Source organism: Pongo abelii, chromosome 18, assembly GCF_028885655.2.
Source record: "Pongo abelii isolate AG06213 chromosome 18, NHGRI_mPonAbe1-v2.0_pri, whole genome shotgun sequence".
Classification (NCBI taxonomy): domain Eukaryota; kingdom Metazoa; phylum Chordata; class Mammalia; order Primates; family Hominidae; genus Pongo; species Pongo abelii.
In genome coordinates, this window is record NC_072003.2 from 80,052,339 (window position 1) to 80,079,553 (window position 27,215).

Genomic DNA, 27,215 nt, shown 5'->3' on the forward strand with positions numbered 1-27,215 from the left:
TGGAATTAGCACTCAGTAAATAGCTGTTGAGCAAACACATGAGTCTCCCAGAACAAGAACAAAGACTGCAGAGGTGTGGCAATGGTGAACCAGCTCTTCACCAAACCTGTTTTCCCTCTTCTTCCCAGGTCTGCTGGCCGGCCACATTTCCCGTCTCCGACTGCATGTAGCTGTGGCCAAGCCACCAAGTGCTGGCCAAACAGAATGTGAGCAAAAACTCACCAGTACCACTTCCAGGTGCACACCAAACCTCCCACCACGGCGTCCTCCAAGCCCATTCATCTTGATGAGCACAGCAGTCTTGGAAGACATTTGCCAAGCCACAGGATGGAAGAAATCTAGGTTCCTGAGTCACCAATGGGAAGACAGCCACACGCTGATGGTGACATCTATTTTAGGTTTATGTATATGAGAAGTACATTTCTATATATGAGGTTTACTTGTTACAACAGCTAATACTTAACTAATAAAAAAGTTGAGGGCGGGCACGGTCATTCATGCCTGTAATCCCAGCACTGTGGGAGGCTGAGGTGGGTGGATCACAAGGTCAGGAGTTCTAGACCAGCCTGGCCAATATGGTGAAACCCCGTCTCTACTAAAAATACAAAAATTAGCCGGGTGTGGTGGTGGATGCCTGTAGTCCCAGCTACTTGGGAGGCTGAGGCAGGAGGATCGCTTGAACCCAGGAGGTGGAGGTTGCAGTGAGCCGAGATCGGGTCACTGCATTCCAGCCTGGGAGACAGAGCGAGACTCTGTCTCAGAGAAAAAAAAAAAAAAAAAAAAAAAAAAGGTTGAGCTGATTTATCTCTTCTCAATCAATACTGTTCCTTCCCCCAAGTCTTATCAAAAGTTGTGGATATCATAATGATATACTGGGATCAGATTCAACTGCGAGAAGTCTACTTAATGTTCTGCCAGGGTAGAAGGTATCTTATGATCTATGTTAAGTCATCATGAAAGTACGTGCCTCTGACTCATGCTTGAGGCATCACACTCCTTGAGATGGTGGAGTTAGCTCTCAGTCCCTGCTGGCCCCCAAAAGGTACTACTTCAGAGAGGGAGTTCTGGCTCCATGACTTTTGAAGCTTGGTATTCGAGTGGCCCATCTCCTGACATCATTCACTTCCTAAACTAATGGTGAGGTTTTCAGTTAGGTCACTGGTTTTTGCAAGTGCTTTTCACTGAAAGCAATTTGGGGTCTGTGGGGGATATGGACTTTTTTGTAGAATCCTTGGGGATTTGGATGATTTTTGTCAAACATCCCATTCCTGAGTGACCTCATACAATTCCAGAGTCTTAGATCTCAGAGGTGGGAAGGACTTTAGGACTCATGGGGCCGTATCTTCCACTCGGTGCAGAATTCCCTCCATAACATTCCAATGATGCATCATTCCGCCTCTGTTGGACGTTTTTAATAAAAGAGGATCCGTGCCTGTCAACACAGCCTCCCTGCTGTGGGTGTCCTGTAAGCCTCTCTGATACTGTTGCCACCTCAGCTCCATCAACCACATGACATCCTTTAGGAATGGACTGCAGCCCTTGTGACTTTCCAGAGCTTTCCTCTGCAGGACCCCAGAGCCTTTCATTCTGTGTTTTCCAACCTGAGATCCGTGCAAGGGAATCAGGGACGCAAGGGAAAGGGGACCAGGCGTGCAGAGCTCTGACCCTCCACCCCAGCCCCTCCTGTGTCATCCAATCTGCCTCGCACTTCATTTCCTTGATATGAAAATGTCACCTGATGTTTAATGAAGGCCACCCCCCATCCTCTTTCTCTCACCTCGGGCAGTAGATCTCTATCACTGGGAGCCAAGCAGCAAACAGGATATTGCATTATGGGCCCTGCAGCTCCGATATCTGATCCTTCTGCGATGGCGGGGCTGCGTGGGGAAGATTGTACGCCACCTTCCCCCACATCCAAGGCCATCAGGCTGACCTGACCGGCACAGCTTCCTCTCCTCTACCTGAGCCCTGTGGCTTCTGCCTGACAAAGCTGCTGGGCTGCACTGATGTGGCAGAAGGAGCAACAACTTCAGAATCTGAAAGACTCAGAGTAAAGTCTCAGTTCTGCCCCTAACTAATGGTGAGAACTTGGACAGGGTGCCTGGTCTCTGGAGCCTCATTTTCTCCCTCTGTAAAATGGGAAAATCAATGATGTTGCCCCAGATAGGGCGTTGAATAAGAATCCAAGGAGACGGTCCATGCAGGGTGCTAGCCCAGTGCTGACACGCAGGGAGCACGCAATCCCTGCTGCTATTATTATGGGTACTGCATCTGCTGGGGAGGGTGGACAGAGTCCTCATTCAATTCTCAAATTGGTCTGTGATCCATTCTCCTAGGCTACAGGTGACCCAGAAGCAAAACTCTGCTCACAGGAATGTCTCAATTTCCCCTGGAGCAATCGGCATTTCTCTTGTGACCCAGTTATCCACTCCCTTTAACCAGAGGCATGGAGGAGAACCCTCCCCCAGCCAAAGCTCAGAGCCAAGTCAGCCAGTACAGGACCAAACAGTGACCACCATCCTGGGGCCCCCAGAGAGGTCCCCGGCAGGCCACTCCTTAGTCTCCAACCCACCCCTTAGTCCAGGCGCCCACTCCCTGGTCTTAGACTCAGCTTAGCTAGAAGTCATGGCTAGAAGTACCAGCAGTAGTGACAACAACCGTAATAATAAGTCCAAGAACATATTAGTGCCAGGAATAGCCCAAGTGTTTCACATAGAGTATCTTTTTATTCTTTATCCTAGCAACACACCAGTGAGGCCAGTACCATCACTTTGATTGTTCCCATTTTCTGGATGAACTAATAGGTGCAGAGAGATCCGTGACATACCCAAGGCTCCACCACCAGCAAGTGCAGAGGCAGCTTTGAGCTCAGGCAGCCTGATTCCAGGGGCCATGTGGGCAGCTGCTAGCCAACACTGCTTTCCTGAATACCACGTTTGAACAAGCCACCTTGTCACCTATGACAAGTTCAGAGGAGGCAGACTCTTTTCAGGATGGATCCTGGAGAGAGGCTTCTGAACAAATCACGTGAGCTCTCCCCAAATCTGCTAGTTCATTCATCAAACATTTGCAGAGTGATGAGTCCCAGTCACCAGTCCCGGTCACGTGTATGCAAGTTTTCTTTAGGCAAGGATGAGGAGGGGGTGAGAGTACCACTCACGGGGTGCCAAGGCCATGCGGCATGCCTGGTCAGCCCTACCAGGAGCGTGTCCCAAGAGAAGAGATGGGGGCAGTTCTATGTCCAAAAAACGTTTCAGCCCTGCTAGATTTTGAAGGAAGTTCTTTCACAAGAGATTTCTTGTAAGTATCCTAATACACCTAGAAAATCCACAGGAACAGGCACAGAACTTGCAGTATGAATCAAGCTCCTTTCAATGACAGTGCGCTTCTCTCAGGACACCCCTCTGGAAATCCACAAAACATTCTCTGCAGAATGCTTCGCTGCCACCTTGTGTCCCCAACTCCAAGTGTGGCCTCCAAGGCAGCACTCCCGAGTTGGGAGAGCTGGAGATGCCTTAAAAGAGTTTGGTGCTGATGGGCGAGCCATAGTCTCTTTCTAACCCCGGGAGCATCTGTCTCTACCGGCCACATCTTCTGCACCTCCATCCATCTTTGCTCATGGTTCTCACCTTTCTCATGCCTGTATCACCTCCTTCCTCACACTCATCCCCTTCATAACCACCTTTTCTCCCTTGCATAAAAGTAAGAATCTCGTGTTTCTCTTAGTGCTCTCAGTCAGTGGTGCAGAAATCTGGTTAGCATAGGGCGGGTGTTCTCAACCCTGGCTGCACCTGAGAACCACCAAGGACGATTGACATCAAAAGATACGCTGGCCCCACCTCAGCCTAAATAACTCAGAGTCCCCTGGGGATGTTGCCAAGCATCAGGGTCTTGGGAATGCTCCCTTGGGCCTCTCTGTGCTGTCAGGGCTGGGAACCAGTGGTCCAGGGGACATCTCCTTTCCCACGCCCCCATCCTTGCTAGTTCATGAACTAGCAACTTCTGCTCCCTTTGAAGCATCGAGAAGAATTCCTCCTGCCTCCGCCATCTTGCCCTGTGCTCTGCCTAAGGGGAGCTCACTTGCCCGCTGAGATGGCAAATGTCTGAATTCTAATGGCCATGTTTCCCCAGAACTACTCAGCTGGGAAAGTCAGGAGCCAGTTTGGGCCCCAGGCCCCAGCCACATTCTCCTACAGCTGATGTTTTCAACCCCATCTGCCTCTGACACCTCTTTCTCCATGAATTTGGTTCTCAAGAGTCCAGAGATGCATAGATATCACGCTGCAGACCCCAATGGGTAGAGGCTACAGGGACAGGAGAAAAGGTTTTGCCCCTCAGCTTTGATACATCTAAGACACAAATGCAGGGACAAGCCAGGGAGACACTTCCCTCACCAGAGAGACTGGGCGTGCAAAGCCACAGGAAGGAACCATTCAGTGGGGGCTCTGGGGAAATCCGTCATGAGACCTGACCCCCTGGGTACCCTGTTTCAGTTCAGCTTCCATCCCTTCAGTGACCCAGCTACGATACCTTATTCCTGCATGCAAGAAGGACCCCCATGCCCTCCCCACGCTGGGACAAGCCTCATCACTGTCAATCCAGGGCTGGCCTGGGAGTCCCACCTTGCCTGCAGCTGTCCAGGATAATCTGTTAATAGACCCCATCCAGCAAAGGTGAACAGCTGCCCACCAGAAGGAGCAGCCATTGAGGATGCTGGGCAGAGGTCAGGATGGGCCCTTGCCTAAGAGGAGAGCCTGAAAAGATGGGGCTCTTTGAGCTGCTAATGATTTCCTTCCAGGCTGTATTAGTTTCCCAGGGAACAGTCACCACAAACTTGGGGGTTTAAAACAATCAAAAGGTATTCTCTCATAGTTCTGGAGACCAGAACTCCAAACTCAAGGTGTTAGCAGGGCTGGTTCCTTCTGGAAGTTCTGACAGAGAAGCTGTGTCAGGCCTCGCTCCCAGTTTCTGGTGGCTGCTGGCCATTCTTAGAGTTCCTTGGCTTGAGGCTGCATGACTCTAAGCTCTCCCTTTTCTGTCACATCACCTTCTCCTCTGTCTGTGTCCCCTCTTATGAAGTAAGTTCTTTCTGCGTCTGGAGCCCACACTCCAATCCAGGATGATCTCATCTCAGAACTTAATCACATCTGCAAAGAGCCTTTTTCCAAATACGGTCACCTCCACAGGTTCCAGGGATGGGTATGTGGACATATCTTTTGGGGGCCACACTTCAACTCACTACAAGGGGTCTGCACGCTAATGAGCTGTGCATGCATGGAGCAAAAACTAGGGGCTGTGTCAGCCAGGTTTCCCTGGGCTTCTGGAAATCCAGCTAACACCTCCACTGAAATGGGTAAACCAGATAAAGACCATGATTGACGCTCCACGGGTCACAAAAATGGGCACTCATTTCTCTGGATGGGCTCTGGTGGCCTCATGCATGAGGAGAGAAGCATGCTGGAAATCCTGTGGTCCCCCTTTGACACATGGAAAGGCAGTAGCGAGAGGGCATAGCTGGGACCTGGCAAAGCGCAAACCGTGTGGGCACAGCCAGGAAGCCTGTGCCTCCATAACCACAACACCTTTCACATTACAGTGCCCAGGCTCGTCATGTCTCTTCTGGCAAGGATTCTGCAACAGGAAACACATGGGTATTTTGGAGCGGGGGCTCCAATAGCTGCTTCACCCTGAAGAGGGACTCAGAATTCCACACACGAGAGCATCCTAGCATCACCTCTTGGAGACAACGCAACCCCTCAAGGCCCCCTATAGCCACATGGGAATCGGCCTCCCTCTGTGTGGCCCTTCTACAGAACCATGGAGACTGGAGGCCCCAGAAAATCCCTGACTTGTGGCCTGAGGCTCCGTGACACCATGTGGAATAAGTGTTCCTTCTCATGTGACCAGGGGCGTTCCTGAATTGTGACTTGTCTGATTCCTAAGCAAGATACAGCAGCCCCCGCCAGGTGAACACTGGGTGACAGCTGTAAACCAGCTAAACGGCCGTAGTGTCTAGAAATGACACTCACTTACTTTTGATATACTGATAAAGAATGGGGAAATAACTACCCTTCAGTGTCCCAGAAGGGTACTCATTGTTGGGACTGGATGTCACCCCCAGGATCCCAACTTTTGCCCAGGGGCAATTAGAAAGGGGGAAATACTCTGTACCCCATTGGGTCTGCAAACACACAGCTGCCCAGGGAACGCCTCCATCAACCTCCCCACTGCTGAGCTACAGCAGTGCTGGGACATACAAACAACCAGACAACCAGAGACTCTCCCCATCAGGCAAGGGGCGGGAGTAGTGTGGATAACACATGGCCACTACCAGACTCAGGCCTTGATAGCAAATAAAAAATCTTTCCGATCAAAAGAATGAAAGTGGGATCTAACCTAGAAGGCAAAGCATCCCTAATTTTGGCAGGACCATGGTTAGAGATGAAAATATAGGATGCCCAATTAAAATTTGAATTTCAGAAAAATAACCAACATTTTAAAAATGTAAGCAGACCTCAAATATTGCACAGGATATACTTATGCTAAAAATAAAATTCCTGGTTGTTTGAAATTCGAATGTAACTGAGCAGCCTATATTTTTACTTGGTAATCCTAGGCAGGACCCCAAGGTGTGGGAACAGGAGCACAGCTCACCTGATGGCTTCTGCAATCCGAGTGCTCTCCTTTCGCCGGTCGCTGGACAACCGGCCAATTAGGTAGGAATAATCCAGGCCACTGCAGAACACGCTCCCCACTGCGCTGAGGAGCAGCAGTTTGCTGTCGTCTGTGGCTGCGTTGCAGAGCGCTCGCCGGACTTCTTTCATGATCTGCCGGCAGAGATGAATTTGCAGGGATGTTAAGTGCCTATCCTGTAAGCCTGGGGCTTTCAGACTGCAAGACAACCAGAGGCCTGACCCCCTGAGGGTAGAGGCCAGGGAATCTGCTTCTGCCTGTGCAGGGAGCCTCCCCTGAGTACAAGCATGAGTCCAGAGCAAGGAGAAAAACACTTATCATGCCAAAGCCCTCCAGCACCATCCCCAGAGAAGGCAGAAGAGTGCTAATAAGGAGGCAGTGTGGTCACTGGCTGCAGATCTGGAAGCCTGGCCTGGAGTCACTCAATCCTTGGTAAATCTCTGCAAATCTTGTTCTGGCATTTGCTTATTTAGCCCTTTACAAGATGTGGAAAAAATCCATGCACAGCCCACGTTGAGGGATGTAAGCCATCTCTAGATGACTCAATTTAATTATTATACATCCTTGCTCATCTTTCATCCAGCTCATACCCCGCATGGCTTGCAGGTGCCACATGGCAAGTGGGCTTTGGCATCAGATCCAGACCTGGGCTCAATGTCCCACTGGAGTTCCAAGCCCCTGGTCCAAATTCTGGCTTTGCAACTTACTAGCCATGGGAACTGAGCCATGCTGGTTATTCATCCTCAATGTCCCCATCTATAAGTGGGTGGATCCACTCTCAAGGCCTCCAGTGAAGAATAAATGAAAGGAAAGGTTATGCTATGGCCACCTGCAGGTTCACATTCCTGGGAGATAGTGATGAATTCTGGATAAAAGGCATTTTATTCCTCCTCTTCATGCCAGTAAAGGTGCCATCTGACATGGAAGAACTGTGCTGGCCACCCTGCTATCATGGGACAAGTTCCCCTAATCTCCTGCTTGAGTCTCCTGCATGTATGCCCTAGGATTTTTAGGACTCTATGACCTTGTCTTAGGCAGGTGGAGGGGAGGACAGAATTTGGGAGACAGACACAGGTGTCCTCGGTAAGTGGTTAAGACCAACAAGTGCTACCTTAGCAGTGAACACGTACTGCAGGCCAGGTACCCTGCTACATGGGTTCCAGCCTCCCCAGCACCAGTAAGTGGGCACTATTCTTACTTCCAGACCAGGGAACAGATGCCTAGAGAGGTTGTGACACTAGTCCAAGGCCACACAGTTGGTAAGTGTTAGAGGCGGGTTTGAGCCCTGGCCTGACTCACACAGTACCTAGTCTATGCACTTTGACACTGCAGATTCCCATTGTCTGGCCATGGCCTTCCATTCATGGAGAAGGAGAGGAGTCAGCCCCAGAGCAAGCAGCCAGCCCGGCGGGGGGACAGGCAGGGGTGGGGCAGCTAGGAGAGCCCGGAGCTCCCATTTATGACCCTGCAGCCTTCTTCGAACGTCTTGCCTGGGCCAAGCCCATATTCACCTAATCACCTTTGCACGTGCCAATCTCCCCACCCCTTGTGGGGTTGCCCAGGCTCCTTGATTCTGAAAGTCCTCTATGACCCACCCTATTCTTCTCCCCCTATTCTCCCTTGTCCAGCACCCCCATTTGTTTTCTTCATTTATCATACATTTACCTGTCTTACCTACTACTTGTTTGTTTCCTGCCTTTTATTTGTCCACACTTGCTCAACTGTTATTTTAATAAAGACAGGAATGACATCTCTCTTATTCCCCACTGTATACTCAGAGCCTAGCACAGTGCCTCGGGTATGGTGGACACTCAATATCTGCTTGTTTAGTCACACAGAAACTCCCTCATAGCCCTTTTCCTCAACTTCAGAGGAAATTAGGCAGGCTGCTTGCTCACCCACCTAGAAGTCTTTACAAGGCCAACTCAAAAGGCACCTGTGAAAACCATTTAAAAGACTGTAAAGAGTTTGCCACCAAAAAGTTTGCACCCCATGAAGGCTAACTGTGTTTACGCTCTTCAAAGGCATGCAGCCGGGCTGTTCAGCTCTTCATCACATGAGCAACTACTTTTGGATGAGCCTGAAGGTTACAGGGCACTTGCCCATGAGTACTTGCACCCCCAACCCCTTGTGAGGTGGGCATTATTACTAGCTCCATTTTATAGAAAGGGAAACTGAGGCTCAGAGAGAAAGGTGACTTTCTCAAGGCAACATGTCAGGAAGTGGCAGAGCCTGCGCTAACAGACTGGCCGGCTCAAAGCTTCCTGCTTAGACGGTACAGGCTCTGTCTGCCCCAAGCACTTTCAAACTTCGCTGCTCAAAGTGTAGTCCTTGGAACAGCAGCAACACACCCCTCAGGAGGTGGCCAGAAATGCAGAGTCTAAAGCCCCAGCCCCGACGTATTACAGGGGGTTCCAGAAGGTCCACATGCACCTCTGGGGCTACGGTTGGGCACAAGCTCCACTTCTACCCCACAGTATCTTGGGTGTTCTAGGATGAAATAATTAGCCTCTTCTGGTCTCCCTATTTGTAAAATTCAGAGCTACCTCAGATGAACCAACAAACAAGATGCAAGTAGACTGCTTAGTGCAGTGCATGACACATACCCTGCAAGATGTCCCCTTTTATATACTGACCCTACAAAACAGGTCAGCTTCTGCCCCAAGCACTTTCAAACCTCCCTACTCAAAGTATGGTCCTTAGACCAGCAGCTTCACATTCCTAGGAGCTGGCTAGAAATGCAGAGTCTTGGGCCCCAGCCCAGACCAACAGGATGAGTTTCTTCATGTTCATGGGACTTGCAGGAAATTCATACGCATGTTATTGTTTGAGAAGTGCTGCTTTAAGATGTGAACTCACTTAGCCTTCTGGGGGAGTCACTTGTTCAAGCTCCATTTTATGAATGACAAAATCAAAGTAAGTGACTGTGAGAAGTTTGCAAGTATGGGGTGGAGCTAGACTAGGACTTGGGAAGTCAGACTTTGGGGCCCACGTCCTTCACCACAGGCTAGGCCGCCTCTCAAAGTATCAGGGCTTTTCATCTGAAGACCTCCACATGATAGCAGTGTGGCTATGGGAGCAGCAGGAAATGAGCTCTGTGATGCCCAGGGGAACGCAGATCCTACTCCCCTCCCAGACTGTGGATTTTAGGATGCAGCCAGGATCTGAAGCTGAGCTTCTGCCACATGCTACGTTCTGAGGCCTGAGCATCATCCAGACCCTCCAAGTCTGTGTACTGACTGAACCAATCCCCCTCACACCCCTGCACACTCCCCGACTCCTTCCAATCACAACCTTGCAGCAACACTGCGTATCTTGACTACACAATGTCTCTTGGGTGCCTGGTATTCACAAGGACTCAAGGCAGTGTGGCCAGGCTGAAAAGGTACAGGCTTTGGAGACAGGAAGCCTATGATGGTATCGGCTTTACCACGAACAGGCTCAGCCCTTCTAGTCCTTCTGCTACCTATTTGCCATACCACAGTCAGGATAAGCCTCTCCAGCAAATAATTTATTTTTGCTGTAGGAAAACTCTCCCATGAGAAGCTAAAACTCCAAGCCTTCCCTGTATGTGGATTTGAAGTTCTGAGTTACCACACCCACATGGGGAAGAATCCACAAGATAAAAAAATTAACACAGAAATTGGACACAGGCTAGTAATATCCCTGAGGTGTCTGATGGAAATGAATGTAAAAGTACTCTGGGGAGAAACTGCAACCCAGACTGCATGGGAATTATACAGGAAAAAAGTCCTAGCAGAAGATGAACTCACAATCAAAAATCACAAAACACTTGGGAAATACAAGTTGGCATACTCAGCAAATGAGAGGATTACATAACATGACTTCAAGTAATAGAAGGATCCAAAAGAGATTGTAAAATAGGGATGTTTAAAATAATCACAGAGAAAGAGGAAAAGAGACATGAACAATAAGGAAAGAACAAGAGAATATGGGGAAAAAACAGATTTGAGGAGAAAAAGAAACTTCTGGAAATGAAAAACAAAGTCATGGACATCTGCTGAGATCAACAGCAGATTAGGTGGTGCTAAAGGGAGCATAAATTAACTGAAAGACCTGAAGTAATTGACCAAAATGTAGTACAGAAAAACAGAGATGGAAAATATAACGGAGAGATTAAAGACAAGAATGCTAAGATTTAAAATAGGTGCTGTAGGGATTCTATCAGTAGCTCACAGAGAAGAAGAGAAAGTCAATATCGAAAGAGATAAAGGATGAGAATTTAACAGAATTGATGAAAGATCCACTCGTTTCCTATAGCTGCTATAAAAAATTACTATAAATTTGGTAGCTTAAAATAACATAAACTTATTATCTTATAGTCCTGTAGGTCAGATGTCTGATGCAGGTTTACTGGGCTAAAATCAAGTTGTCAGCAAGCCTGCATTCCTTTGTGGCGGCTCTAAGGGAGAATCATTTTCTTGCCTTTTCCAGCTTATAGAGGCCACCCACATTCCTTGGTTCATGGCTCCTTCCTCCATCATCAAAGGCAATAATGCCCAGCTGGGTCTTCCTCACTTTCTCAGTTTGTGTCACTCTGACAGATTCTTCTGTTTCTCTCATCTACATTTAAACACCCTTGTGATTATATTGAGCCCATCCAGGTAGTCTAGAATACTCTTGATTTTAAGGTCAGCTAACTGGCAGCCTTAATTGTATATCTGAAACCTTAATTCCCCCTAGCCATGGAACCTAGCATAGTCATAGATTCTGGGGATTTGGACATGAATATACTGGGGAGAAGGCTTCTATCTACCACAGACTTGAATCCTAAAATTTAAGAACTACAACAAAAAACTAAGCAATAGAAATAACAATACATGCATGCACAGGCATATCATATTTAAACTTCAGAACATCAAAGACAAAGCAACACCTTAAATACATCCAGAGGAAAAAGAAAGCTTACCTACAGAGGGCAAATATTTGACTGGAGGCAAATTCTACATAGCAGAAATAAATTCCAGAAGGTAGCAGAATACAATTGTCAAGGTGCTGAGGAAAACAACTGTCAACAAATTCTTCACTCAGCTAAATTCACTTAAAAGGAAGGGTAAAAATTAGGCATTTTCAAAGAATGTTTACCATTTTTAGACCCTCACTAAAAGAACTAAAAAGGAATGTACTTCAAGAAAAAGAAACTATATTCAGAAACAAAAACTGACATGCAAAGAATAATAACCAGCAAAGAAATTGGTGGCTCAGGCCTGTAATTCTGGCACTTTGGGAGGCTGAGGCAGGCAGATTGCCTGAGCTCAGGAGTTCGAGGCCAGCCTGGGCAACATGATGAAACCCCAACTCTCCTAAAAATACAAAAAAAAAAATTAGCCAGGCATGGTGGTGCATGTCAGTGGTCCCAGCTATTCAGCAGAAGGATGGGAGGCAGAGGTTGCAGTGAACCGAGATGGTGCCACTGTACTCCAACCTCGGTGACAGAATGAAATCCCATCTAAAAAAAAAAAAAAGGAAAAAATTGGTGAATGTGTTGTTAATATAAAAACTGACTATAAAAATCATAATACTGATATTCATTAATTTGAGGGCAGGGGTTGGTAAGGCGTAGAACTGTAGTAGCAGGCAATAATATTGTAGAGGATGAGAGGAGGAATGACTAGAGTTAGAGCATGTCAAGGTTATATTCAGAAGTGGAGGAGGTAATTACTCTTAGCCTTTGCTATGTGTATATAATTTAGGGACAACTTCTTAAAAATACATGAATTACAATGAATGGGGAGGAGGATAAAATAAAGAACACCCAATCACTGGATTGCTAAAACAAGAGCAGAAAGTACCTAGTGAGAGAAAACAAGGCATGGCGTGTGCCTGGGTGAAGCTTAGAGTCTAACAGAGGAGACGATAAGTGAGCAAACTTCCAAAGGATCACTATTAAAGACTCCACAGGCATCATCACGGTGTATGGAAGTTAGGGGGATACTGGGAAATATTGTTTTTTAAGTTTAAACTTTTAAAAGAACTCCCACTTCTTAAGCACCTAGTAGTGCCAGGAATTGCACCAGGTAATTTCCATGTAATATTTTATTCCAAACAAAAATCTGGTAAGGTAGGAGATGGTATCTCAACCTTGCAAGTGACACCATGAAGACTCAGAGAGGTGCAATAAGATGTCCAAGGTCACACCAAGAGTAAGAGGCAGGACCATGATTTAAATCTCATGCTAACCACCCTTTACTTTCTCCTACTTCATACTGTTGGATGATTTTTTTAAATGGATAGGATTTTAGTGGAAAAAACAGGGCTAGATGTCAATCTCAATTGAGAATCTCCAGGCCTGTGCCCTGCTGGAAGGATGGAATAAGCACATTCCAGCCTATCTGGGTATAAGCAACAGATACTCATTTTGAACATCAAAAAAGCTCACAGGCCACTATCTTGTGGGTCCTTTAATCCATCTGCCTCCAGAAATAGATATACTCTCACCTATACATGAACTCTATTTCTCTGAGAGGCAAATAAAAAAAAAGAAACCCTGCTGTAAAGAGGTGAACTGAAATTCTATAGATGACTCAGAGAGTAGCCTCTCTGGCTAAGGCCATACTTAACTTATTTGTCAATTCGTTAAGAAAAAATAAATAAAGGACCAAACAAAACAGCCATCTCATTTATGAATTAAATTGAAAATAAATTTGCATTTTATTGATACAAAAGAAGTACAAACTATACTGTTTTTCATTTTTAAAAAAGTTATATCTAGTTTATATCTCTTTTCTTTCCTTTTGGTGTTGGTAATTCAATTTGGACAGATGGCTAAGATTCCACCTTCTTGAAAGACCCCAAATTTAATAATGTAAGTGGTTCATTTAAAGTAAAATGTTCTAAAATTAGTCCACATTCTCTTTCCTTCTTAAACAGAATATACTGTATGCATATAACTACTTCTTAATGGTCACCTGCTGGCCTATAACAGAAAATTCTTCTTAGAGGCTTCTGGGATGTGATTCTATAACAAATAGTCCCAGACTGCTATGCATTTTGAAGTCCTAAATATGTCCTGTAAATTCATTGCCCTCATTATGCACTTCCTAGCTGCCACTTGCACCTGCTATTAGTTGTCTGCTGGAGAGAACAGACTCCCCCTCTATGACTTCTAGCTTCGGATCTGGCATGGGTTTACAGCCAGATAACCAAATTCATTAGAATGTGATGTAAAAGAGGAATCAACCAGGGTCCCTCTCTGTATACTTCATCTGTAGCTGCTGAAATCCAGCCACACAAGGCCTATCTCAAATGCAGCCACCTTCAAGGGAGATTTCCCCATACCCTAGACTAGATGCATACTCTCCCTTTTCCCAAAACCCTGAATACTTTAAATTCTTGTTGTGATTCTTCTGACAAACTCCCTTGTAGAATGTGCACCTCCTTACTGTATCTTGCCTTCTGTGTGATTTAAACCCCTTGTATTCACACTCTTCTGTAACCCCCACCCTCAAGAGAAGACTGGACCTAGCAACTGGCTTCAACAGAAGATGCCAAAATGATGGCAGGTCACCTTCAGGAGGCGATTAGGTGACAAAAGGATCATCCTCTCTTGCTATCTTTCTTGGAGTTCTTGCTCTGAGGGAATAAAGCTGCTTTGTCATGAGTAGCCCTCAGAAGAGGCCCACATGGCAGGAAACAGATGCATCCAACAACCACGTGGGTGAGCTTGGAAGTGAATTCTCCTCCAGTTGAGCCTTCGTGTGAGACTGCAGCCCCAGCCTCCACTTGACAGCAGCCTTGTTCTGGAAGCATCCTTGAGCTGGAAGCATCCGGCTGAGCCATGCCCAGATTCCTGACCCACAGCGATTATGAGACAATAAACGTGTGCTGTTTTAAAATGCTAAGTTTAGAACAATCCGCTACAGAGTTATAGATAACTAATACAATCCCATAAGAGCTAAAATAGTAAACTTACCATCTTTGTATCCCTTGCAGCACCTAGTCCAGACCCTTTCACATAAAAGAATTTAACAAATGTTTACTGAATTAAGAGAATGCCAATCTTTACCCCCAAGAAGTTTACAGTCTAATGGACGAGGTGGAGGATATCAGACATTTAACAAGTCACCCCACAAATACATGTAGACTAACAATGGTCATAAGACTTGTGGAAGTGATGGCTGAACTGAGACCTGAAGGAAGAGCAAGAGTGAGTGAAGCAAGGAGGAAGAAAGGCCTGTTCCAGTCAGAGCACACATAAAGGCCCTGGGGCAGGTGTAAGCATGAAAGCAAGCCAGGTGACTGGGGTACAGGAGGACAGGTATGTGAGGTGGGCTGCACGATGAGGCGGGACTGCACCACAATGAGGGTTCTCACTGTCAGCCAGGGTAATCAGGAGCCATCGACACATTTGGTTGGGGAGGGGTGTGCGTATAAAGGGTTGACTTGGCCACAGCTGCATTTCTGGAAGATCATTCTGCCTGCCCTATGCAGAATGGATTACAGGGCAGGAAGCATGAAAGTAGGAAGACTTAGGAGAAGGCTAATTACAGTAGTCCAGACAAAAGAGCCTAGTAGTGGACTGTAATGGTTATGGTGGATATGAAAGAGCTATTTAAGAATAAAGGTGAACTGGCCTTGAGACAGGTTTGGACATGGGGCCATGACAAGAAGGGTGTGAGAGGGGACTCTTGCATGTCTGCTGTGTTCCTGGGAGTGGTGGTATGATTGTGGGCTGAGGCTGAGGGCAGTGAAGGAAGACCTGGAGTCTTCTCCCAATGGGGAAGTGGATAAGCTTTCAATCAAGGAGACTTTGTGTCATCTGTTTCACTGACTCTTTCCTTAAGGGACATTTTTCTGTTCATCTCCTGGTTCTCTGCTGTATCCCAGACAGGAGAAATATTACAGCAAACCCACTAGCTTCAGAATCTACTTAATGCACACAGTATTGTATGAATTTCTGCCCGTGAGGCCAATCCAACCAATGTCACCTATACAACTAGAAAAAGCAATTTAATTATAACCATGAAAGTGGTCACCTTCTGGCTCCTTCATTCACAAGCAAGGCAATGTCTGCTGGTGGACATTAAATGGCCTCTGCTTCACGTTAATAATGATAAGAACATTTATTAGATACCTCCTGTGTGCCAGGTACTTTCTGGGCTCCTGTGCATACGTTATCTCTAATCTCGCCAGTAAAATACTGTAAAATTTCTATAAAGGAGGAAGCTCAGAGCAGCAAAGTAACTTCCCAAGGTAACAGCATGGTAAGTTGAAGGCAGGATTGGAAGCCAGGTCTGCTAGACTAAAACCTGTATTCCTCCTCTCACACAGCCTCTTCATTTCAGTAGGACCTTCATTAGAGGCTGCTTTACCCAGTCAGCTGGCTCACCCACATACTCAATCCCCTTTAGTTGTTGAGACAGCTGAAAATACCAGACCAATAACTTTGACTGTTTTCCTCCTGTTCTGTAACCGACTGACACTGATTAGGAAAGGAACTCCAATTAACCAAGCCCGCAGCTCAGGAGGTGAGAACCTGCGCACCTTAAATCAGTCGAGCACAACATGTTTTCCATGATGAGTGGGCAACAGTTACCATCCAGGGCTGCTCCACAGAGGGAATGAACTGGAGACTTCACATGTGTTCAATTTCTTGAAAGAAAATGCTGTGCCTTTTTAGAGCATGCTTTAGAAAGTAGTGAAGTAGAAAGAATCTAGGAAAAACTGGTCTGTGCACATGTCATGATGAGCTTAAAATAATGAGGTTTCCAGGTGTATAAATATATGAAGAGCTGCTTTTGGGGCAGACTGCAGGCTCTGGGCTTCTTTGAATCCTACACAGAGTTCTACACAGCAGAGAACCCCAGGGATGCTTCTGTTACAGGCGGAGGAGGGAGAAGCCCCCAAAACACCATGCTCAGAGAAGGGGCAGCACACAACCACTACCCCACAACCCCAAGGCTTTAGCCACAGTGCTTCCCTCACCATTTGTCAATCATTCCAGATGGCTGTGCCCACAACCCCGTAAAAGAACCAGGGTCTATTTCAACCATAATAATAATGCAATCACAAATTCAAGAGCACAGCACCTCCCTCCCCACCCCACTTCCTGTGCCTCCCTGATGGTACGGGGTACACTGGACAATGCTAGGTCATTCTATTATCCCGATGTGAGTGAGTCGCCATCCCTTGACTTCATCTCCCAAAACATACCCTTCTCATTAACCTCCCATTGCTATTATGAAAAAGAGAGTCCAGGATATTGCAAGGACAGAAAAAGGGGTCTCGGAGTTAAATGTCTTCAGTGGGCCTGGCACTGGGATGAACAGAAGAGACAAAAGGGCGGGCAAGAATAGAACCCCTGCCCTCCTGGCACCTACTTGGTTAAGCTGTGAGACCCTAGCCCAGTTAGGTTGTTTAAGCCTAAATTTTCTCATCTATATAATGTGGATCATAACAATCCTACATCAGAAGGGAGGTGACGAGATGACATGAGATAAACAGCAAATACAAGGAACAAAGAGCCCCTGTTCACTGGCTGTCATCACTGTTATCGCCATTTACCACTCTACTGCCCTACCCCAGGCATCTTGTAGGAAAAGGCTGCTTCGTGGAGCATCTTCACACCTTTGTGCCGTCAAGAATCTGTTCCCTTCTCCCGCCATGTATCCTGTACTTTGAATGATGTTGTCAATCTCACTGCATTAAGTATTCATTGTTTCCCTATTTTATTCACCTAAGACATAAGTATGATTAATATTTTAAAAGTAATGTAGAAAAAGCAGTAAAACAGACTTCATCAAAATTTAAAAATTTGTTTGTCATAGGGCACTATCAAAAAAGTAAAACATCAACTCTCAGAATAGGAGAACATATTTTCAAGTCATATATCTGATAAGGGCTTACTATCTAGAGTATATAGAGAATGCTTAAAAGTCAACCATAGAAAGAAAAGTGACCTAATTTTAAAAATAGGCAAAGGATGTGACTAGAAAGAAGACATAAATGACCAATGCACTCATGAAAAGATGCTCAACATGACTAGTCATCAGGGAAATGCAAACCAAAGCCACAATGAGATACTTCACCTGCACTAGTATTGCTATAATAAAAAAGACAGACGTAACAAGTGTTATCGAGGATACAGAGAAACTAGAACCCTCACATACTACTGGTCAGAACATAAAATGGGGGAGCCACTGTGGAAAACAGTTTCTGCAGTTCCTCGAAAAATACAGTAAGCAATATGACCCAGCAATTCTAAGAACTGGAATAGATTCAAGAAAATCCTATTAGAAATTAGAAATATATCTAAGAAACCTGAAAATATATGTTCACATAAAAACTTGTATATAACATTTGTAGAAATATTATCCATAAAAGTCAAAAGTAGAAACAACCCAAACGTCCAACAAATAGAAAAGCTGATAGATAAAATATAGTCTATTCATACAATGGAATATTATTTAGCCATAAAAAGGAATGAAGTATGGATACACACTACAACATGGATGAAACATGAAAACATGCTAAATGAAAAGAAGCCAGACACAAAAGGCTACATACTGCACGTTTCCATTGATACAAACTGCCCGGAATAGGCAAATCTATAGAGACAGAAAGTCGATGAGTGGTTTCCAGGGCGTGGGGGAAAGGAGAATGGAAGTTACTATTTCATGTGGGTGAGGTTTCTCCTCGGGGTGATGAAGATGTTCTGGAATTCAATAGTGATGATGCTTGCACAGCCTTGTGAATATATTAAAAATCACTGAATTGTACATTTTTAAAGGGTGACACTTATGGTATATGAAATCAATCTGTCTCAATTATATATATAATATGTAGTAACATCTATATGTATTATAAACTGAGTGAGATACATTAACTGAGTGAATTATATCTGCAGCAAACAAATATGACATGCTGATAACAACAAAGTATAGCTGGAAAAGCCCAAGATGTGACATTTGGATTCTGGGTCTGCCCCTTGGCTAAGTCTGTGTCCACGATCAGTTCAGTGAGTCCCTCTCCCCATGGTCTTCATCCATAAGATGAGAGGGTATCATTACATGGTCATAAAAATCAAATGGGATAATGTATGTAAAATGATGAGCAAATTGCACGCTGCAGTCAAGTTTTTATGCATGCTGGTTACCGTCCTCAGCTCCCTGATGGAAGGAAGGAGAAAGCCAATGTCCCATTCTGAGTGAGAAAGAGCCACAGCCCAGCCTGCCCTTCCCTCTGGCCGCCACCCCTTACCTCAGGTGTCAGTGCATTGTTATCCGAGGTCTGACTGGACAGCAGGATGTGCGTGAACCCTTCTTCCTTCCGCACGACGATGTCTCGAAACCGACAGTTGCTTTCATTCTGGCGGACACTGTACCTGAGCCTTTTGTCAAAGACGTAGTCCTTCTCCGCTTCCAGCTTCCTCTTCACCGGACTGTGCAGGTTCAATCCCCCGTTGGTCAGAGCAGAGCCTTCCAAAACCAGATAAACAATGTAAGAAACTGAAATGGGCCACGATCCTAGAAGGACGTGATCAGAGGACGTTGGGATTTCCAATGGAAAGGTTTGGATGTGCTAGGACACACCACCTTCTCCCCTGTGCCACCCTCTGTTCTAGGAAGAGGGAAGGTGAAGAGACAGCCTGAATTCCTGCATCTCCAAATTCAGAAGGGGACCTAGAGGGCTCTTTGTGAAGGCCCTGTGCAGTCCTCTACTCTCTTCTGCCATACATCAGCTTCTGCTCAGATTCCTTGGTGACAGGGAATCCACTGACCACCCTGAGAGGCAGCTCTCTCCACTGGTGGATGCCTATGAATGATAGGAAATTATCAATAAGAGCAAGACCAGCAGCTAACCTTTATCCAACCCGTATTATGTGGTAAGCACCATCCTCAAACACATTCACAGGCATGACCTTATTTAATATGAGAACCAGAGATGGGGCTCTGGGACCCCCCAGTGCTTCCTTGGGTGCTGCCTTGAAATGAGAGGGGTGAATACCAAGCAGGCAGTGTCCTTAGGTCTCTCTCTTCCTCTCACAAATCAATTACAATGGCTTTGCATTTTTCTGTTTCACATATTATCATTCACAAATGGCCTGAAAGTGCCCTGCTGAAAAGGTTTGAAAACTAAAAACAGAATGATCCAGATGTATAACGGTTCCCAGTCTCCAGCCTCACACAGGGATACATCAGGAGCTCTGGGATGTTCTAAAGAAAGCAAGGCCAAGCCAACACCCCCAAACCTCCAGCGGAAGCAGATACAGGAAGAGGCTCAAATGCATATTTTGAAAACACTTCCCAAATACCTCCATCCAAAAAAAAGGGAGAGAGAGAGAGAAGGAAGACACAAACTATCAATATCAGAAATGAAAGAGGGGGCATCACTATTGATCTTATAAATCATGCTACTATAAAGACACATGCACACATATGTTTACTGCGGCACTATTCACAATAGCGCACACTTGGAACGAACCCAAATGTCCATCAGTGATAGACTGGATTAAGAAAATGTGGCACATATACACCATAGAATACTATGCAGCCATAAAAAAGGATGAGTTCACGTCCTTTGTAGGGACATGGATGAAGGTAGAAACTATCATTCTGAGCAAACTATCGCAAGGACAGAAAACCAAACACCGCATGTTCTCACACATAGGTGGGAATTGAACAATGAGAACACTTGGACACAGGGCGGGGAACATCACACACTGGGGCCTGTCATGGGGTGGGGGGATGGGGGAGGGATAGCATTAGGAGAAATATCTAAGGTAAATGAGGAGTTAATGGGTACAGCAAACCAACACGGCACATGTATACATATGTAACCTGCACATTGTGCACACGTACCCTAGAACTTAAAGTATAATTTAAAAAATAAATAAAAATAAAAGGATAATAAAGAAATACTAAGAAAAACTGCTCTGCCCATGTATTTGATAACTTAGATGAAATTTCTTTAATCAAGACACAAACTTCCAAAATATACACAAGGAGAAATACATCATCTCATCTGAATAGGCCTATAAAAAAAGAAATTGAAGGAATTTCTACTAAAGAAATTGAATCAATAATTAATAAGCTAACAAAGAAAGCATCAAGCCCAAAGAATTATACCAAACATTTTTGGAAGAAATAATATCAATTCTCCATAAGCTGTTCCAGAAAACAGGTTCAGAGGAACACTTCCTAATTCATTCCATGAGGCTTGAGTTGCCCTAATACCAAAGCCAGATAAAGACATTACAAGAACACAGAATAGTAGACTGATATCTCTCATGAACACAGATGGAAAAATAACCTTCAGCAAAATATTAGCACATCAATGTATAAAGGGAATTATATGCCACAATCAGGTATAAGAAGCTGGTTCAATATTTGGAAACCAATCAATGTGATCCACCATATCAACAGGCTAACAGAAGAAAAACCATATGATCATATCAATTGATGTAGAAAAAGCATCTCACAAAATCCAGTAGAAAGGGACTTCCTCATCCAATTGTCTCTGTTTGCAGACGACGTGATTGTATATTTAGAAAACCCCACCATCTCAGCCCAAAATCTCCTTAAGCTGATAAACAACTTCAGCAAAGTCTCAGGATACAAAATCAACGTGCAAAAATCACAAGCATTCCTATACAACAATAACAGACAGACAGCCAAATCATGAGTGAACTACCATTCACAACTGCTACAAAGAGAATAAAATACTTAGGAATACAACTTACAAGGGATGTGAAGGACCTCTTCAAGGAGAACCACACACCACTGCTCAAGGCAATAAGAGAGGACATAAACAAATGGAAAAACATTCCATGCTCATGGATAGGAAGAATCAGTATCGTAAAAATGGTCCTACTGCCCAAAGTAATTTAAAGATTCAATGCTATCTCTATCAAGTTACCACTGACTTTCTTTATAGAACTAGAAAAAATTACTTTAAATTTCATATGGAGCCAAAAAAGAGTCTGTATAGCCAAGACAATCCTAAGCAAAAAGAACAAAGCTGGAGGCATCACGCTACCTGACTTCAAACAATACTACAAAGCTACAGTAACCAAAACAGCATGGTACTGGTACCAAAACAGACCTATAGACCAATGAAACAGAACAGAGGCCTCAGAAATAACACCACTCATCTACAACCATCTGATCTTTGACAAACCTGACAAAAACAAGCAATGGGGAAAGGATTCCCTATTTAATAAACAGTGTTGGGAAAACCAACTAGCCATATGCAGAAAACTGAAATTGGACCCCTTTCTTATGCCTTATAGAAAAATTAACTCAAGATGGATTAGACTTAAAAGTAAGACCTAAAGACTACCTCTAGAAGAAAACCTAGGCAATACCATTCAGGACATAGGCATGGGCAAAGACTTCATGATTAAAACACCAAAAGCAATGGTAAGAAAAGCCAAAATTGACAAATGGGATCTAATTAAACTAAAGAGTTTCTGTACAGCAAAAGAAACTATCATGAGAGTGAACAGGCAACCTACAGAATGGGAGAAAAGTTTTGCTATCTATTCATCTGACAAAGGGCTAATATCCAGAATCTACAAGGAACTTAAACAAATTTACAAGAAAAAACCCAAACAACCCCATCAAAAAGTGGGCAAAGGATATGAACAGACATTTCTCAAGAAATGTATGCAGCCAACAAATACATGAAAAAAAGCTCATCATCACTGGTCATTACAGAAATGCAAATCAAAATCACAATGAGATACCATCTCACGCCAGTTAGAATGGTGATGATTAAGAAGTCAGGAAACAACAGGTGCTGGAGAGGATGTGGAGAAGTGGAGAAATAGGAAGCTTTTACACTTTTGGTGGGAGTGTAAATTACTTCAACCATTGTGGAAGACAGTGTGATGATTCCTCAAGGATCTAGAACCAGAAATACCATTTGACCCAGCAATCCCATTACTGGGTATATACCCGAAGGATTATAAATCATTCTACTATGAAGACACATGCACACGTATGTTTACTGCAGCACTGTTCACAATAGCAAAGACTTGGAACCAACCCCAATGCCCACCAATGATAGACTGGATTAAGAAAATGTGGCACATATACACCATGGAACACCATGCAGCCATAAAAAAGGATGAGTTCACGTCCTTTGCAGAGACATGGATGAAGCTGGAAACCATCATTCTCAGCAAATGAACACATGAGCAGAAAGCCAAACACCGCATATTCTCACTCATAAGTGAGAGTTGAACAATGAGAACACATGGACACAGGGAGAGGAACATCACACATCGGGGCTTGTCTGGGGGTGGAGGGCTAGGGGAGGAACAGCATTAGAAGAAATACCTAATGTAGATGACAGGTTGATAGGTGCAGCAAACCACCATGACGTGTATACTTATGTAACAAACCTGCACGTTCTGCATATGTATCCCAGAACTTAAAGTATATATTTAAAAAAAATCCTTTAGTTCCTAAAAAGCACAAACTTAAAAAAAAAGGGGGGGGAAATGAAAGTGACTTCTTCAATTTGGCAAAGAACATCTACAAAATACCTACAGATAATGTCATACTTAGTGGTGAGAAACTGGATGCTTTGCCCTTAAGATCTGAAATGAGAAAAAGATGTTCTCTCTCTTTTTCAATATCACGCTGAGAGTCCTAGCGATTGCAGAAACATTTTTTAAGGGAAATAAAAGCATATAAAGTTTGGGAAGAAATAAATAAAACGATTTTTGTCCACAGATGACAAGATGTGTACATAGAAAGTACGAAAGAACTGGATTAACGAAAAAAGAAAAAAAGAAAAACAATTACTCCTGAACTAACAAGCAAACACTGCAAGGTCACAGAATACAAGGTTAACAGACAAAAGCAGTTACTTTTGCACATACCAGCAATGAGCAACTGCAACTTGATGTTTTTTAAAAAAAAATACTAAGTTTTAGTATTCAACAGTACAATGGAGAGATTATACTTAACAATAATTTATTGCATATTTCAAAGTAGCTAGAGAACAGAAGAATTGGAATGTTCCCAAAACAAACACAAATGTTTGAGGTGATGGATATCTCAATTGCCCTGATTTGATCATTACACATCGTATACAGGTACCTAAGTATCACATGTATTCCAAAAATATGTACAACTATTATACGTAAATGTTAAAACTTTAAAAAATATTGTTTATGACAGCATCCAAAACAGGAAATACTTAGATATAAATCTAACAAAATATGTACAAGATCTGTATGTGAAAAATTGTAAAATTCTGATGAAACAAAGAAAATCTAAGTAAATGGAGAAACAGTCTGTGTTAATGAATTGAAAGACTCAATTTTTTTTTCTTGACACAAGGTCTTCCTGTGTCACCCAAGCTGGAGTACAGTGCTGCTGTCACAGTTCACTGCAGCCTCAACCTCCCAGGCTCAAACTATATTCCCTCCTCAGCCTCCCAAGTCGCTGGGACTACAGGCATGCAGTAACACACCTGGCTATTTTATTATTTTTCGCAGAGAACAGGGTCTCACTATGTTGCCTAGGCTGGTCTCAAATTCCCAACCCCAAGCAATCCTCCCACCTCAGGCTCCCAAAGTGCTGGGATTATAGGTGTGTGCCACCACACCTGGCCAAGACTCAGTATTTTTAATATGTCAATTCTTCCCAACTTGATCTATAGACTCAATGTAATCCCAATTCAAATCCCAGCAAGCTATTTTGTAGATATTGGCAAACTGATTCTAAACTTTATTTGGGAAGGCAAAAGACCTAGGTAACACTGATGAGTAAGAATCCACTTGGAGGACTCACACTACCCAATTCCAAAACTTACTATAAAGCTAAAGTAATCAAGACAGCGTGGTGTTGGTGAAAGAAAAGATACATGCATCAATGGTATATAACAGACGACCCAGAAATAGATCCACAGCAATATACTGAGGTGATCTTTGGCAAAGAAATAAAGACAATTCAATGGAGAGAAGATAGTTTTTCTCAACAAACAGTACTGGAACAAATGGATATCCATTTGCAAAAGGGAAAAAAAGAACTTAGACACAAACCTTGTACTTTTCAAACAAAAATTAACTCAATATGAATCACAGACCTAAATGTAAAATGCAAATTATAAAGCTCCTAGAGGATAGTACAGGAGAAAACCTAGGGAACTTGGGTTTGCAATGAGTTTTTAGATATGACACTAAAAACATGACCCGTGAAATAAAAAACTGTTAAATTGGACATTACAAAGAACATAATTTAAACAAAATAATTCAATAATTTTAAAATGGGCAAAAGATCTGAAGAGACACCTCAACAAAGAAGTTATACAGATGACAAGCATTTTGAAATGACATTCACCATCATTTTTCATTAGGGAACTAAAGCAAGGAAATTAAAGCCAGGAGGTACCACTACACACACATCAGATTAGCTAACATCCAAAAGCCAACAACACCAATAGCTGGAGAGGATGCCGAGTGACAGGAATGCTCATTCACTGCTGGTGGGCATATAAAACGGCACCGCTACTTTATAAGACAGTTCTGTCTTTTCTTAAAAAGCTAAACTAGTCTTACCACATCAACCAGCAACCACCATTCCTAGGTATTCACCCTAATGATGTGAAATCTTATAGTCACAAAACAAAACCAGAACACAAAAAACTGCAGCTTTATTCAAAGCACCAAAAATTGGAAGCAACCATTGTGTCCTTTAATAAGTGAAGGGATAAACAAACTGTGGGACATCCATAATATCCCATCCCTTAATAAGTGAAGGGATAAACAAACTGTGGTACACCCATTTTTATTCAGCAATAAAAAATGAGTTATGAGGGAATGGAGCAAGATGGCAGAATAGAAGGCTCCATGGATCGTCCCCTCCCCCCTGCAAGAACATCAAATTAACAACTGTCTACACACAAAAAAACTACCTTCATAAGAACAAAAAATCAGGTGAGCGCTCACAGGACCTGGTTTTAACTTTATATTGCTGAAAGAAGCACCTAAGAGGTAAGAAAAACAGTCTTGAATCACAAACGCCACCCCTCTCCCCTCCCTCTGCAGCAGTAGTGTGGTATGGAAAGCAAGTTTGTGCACTGTGGAAAGGGAAAGTGTGCAATTGTGAGGCATTGAACTCACTGTTGTCCTGTTATAGCAGAAAGCAAAACCATACCAAACTCAGCTGACGTCTACCCACTGAGGGAGCATTTAGACCAGCCCTAGCCAGAGGGGAATCACTGATATCCCAGTGGTCAGAACTTGAGTTCCTGCAAGTCTTATCACAACAGGATAAAGTGCTCTGGGGCCCTAAATAAACTTGAAAGGCGGTCTAGGCCACAAGGGCTAGACCTCCAAGGCCAATCCTAGTCCTGAACTGGGCCCATAGCCAGTAGACTCAGGGGGCACACAACCCACTGAGACACCAGCTGGGGTGGCTAAGGGAGTGCTGGTATCACCGCTCTCCTAACACCAGACTGCACACCTCAACTCTCCAAAAGAGATCCCTCCTTTCCACTTGAGGAGAGGAGAGAGAAGAGTGGGGAGGACTTTGTCTTGCATTTTGGATAACAGCTCAGTCACAGCAGGATGGGGCACTGGTCAGAGTCATGAGGCCCAGTCTGGGCCAGAAGGGAACCTGCTGCCTTCAAGGGAAGGATCCCATCTTGGAAGGATTCATCACCTGCTAACTGAAGAGCCCTGAATAACCAGCAGCAATATACAGGTACCACGTCGAGGGCCTTGGGTAAGACTCTGAGACTTGATGGCTTCAGGTGAGACTCAGCACATTCCCATCTGTGGCAGCTACAGAGAGAGATAAATACCTAACTCTTCAATTCCCAGACACAAACATCTACAAGAATCAAGACCATCCAGGAAAACATGACCTCACCAAATAAGGCACCAGGTACTAACCCTGGAGCAAGGGAGATATGTGACCTTTCAGGCAGAGAATTCAAAGTAGCTGTTTTGAGGAAACTCAGAGAAATTAAAAATAACACAGAGAAGGAATTCAGACTTCGATCAGATAAATTTAACAAAGAGATTGAAATAATTAAAAAGAATCAAGCAGAAATTGTGTAGCTAAAAAATGTAACTGGCATACTGAAGAGTGCAGCAGACTCTGAATAGCAGAATTGAACAAGCGTAAGAAAGAATTAGTGAGCTTGAAGACAGGCTATCTGAAAATATATAGTCAGAGGAGATAAAAGAAAAAGGAATAAAAAACAGTGAAGCATGCCTACAGGATCTAGAAAATAGCCTCAAAAGGGCAAATCTAAGAGTCACTGGCCTTAAAGAGGAGGTAGGGAAAAAGATGGGAGTGGAAAGTTTATTCAAAGGGATAATAACAGAGAACTTCCCAAGCCTAGAGAAAAATACCAATATCCAACTACAAGAAGGTTACAGAAGACAAAGCAGATTTAATCCAAATAAGGCTATCTGAAGGCATTCAATAATCAAACTCCCAAAGCTCAAGGATAAAGAAAAGATTCTAAAAGCAGCAAGAAAAAAGAAACAAATAGCATACAATGTAGGAGCTTTAATACATCTGGCAGCAAACTTTTCA

At 44.0% G+C, this 27,215-nt stretch overlaps 1 protein-coding gene across 3 annotated transcripts in view; it reads right to left on the reverse strand.

Moving 5' to 3' along the window:
* Nucleotides 1–27,215, reverse strand: part of CDYL2 (chromodomain Y like 2) — a 211,732-nt gene that overhangs the window by 16,180 nt on the left and 168,337 nt on the right. For all 3 annotated transcript variants that reach the window (XM_024233877.3, XM_024233879.3, XM_054534176.2), the window contains exons 3-4: nt 18,913–19,130; nt 6,655–6,827 (exon numbers count right to left, since the gene is read on the reverse strand). In XM_024233877.3, coding sequence (XP_024089645.1) covers nt 6,655–6,827; nt 18,913–19,130 — 391 coding nt within the window. The remainder of the gene's footprint in view (nt 1–6,654; nt 6,828–18,912; nt 19,131–27,215) is intronic.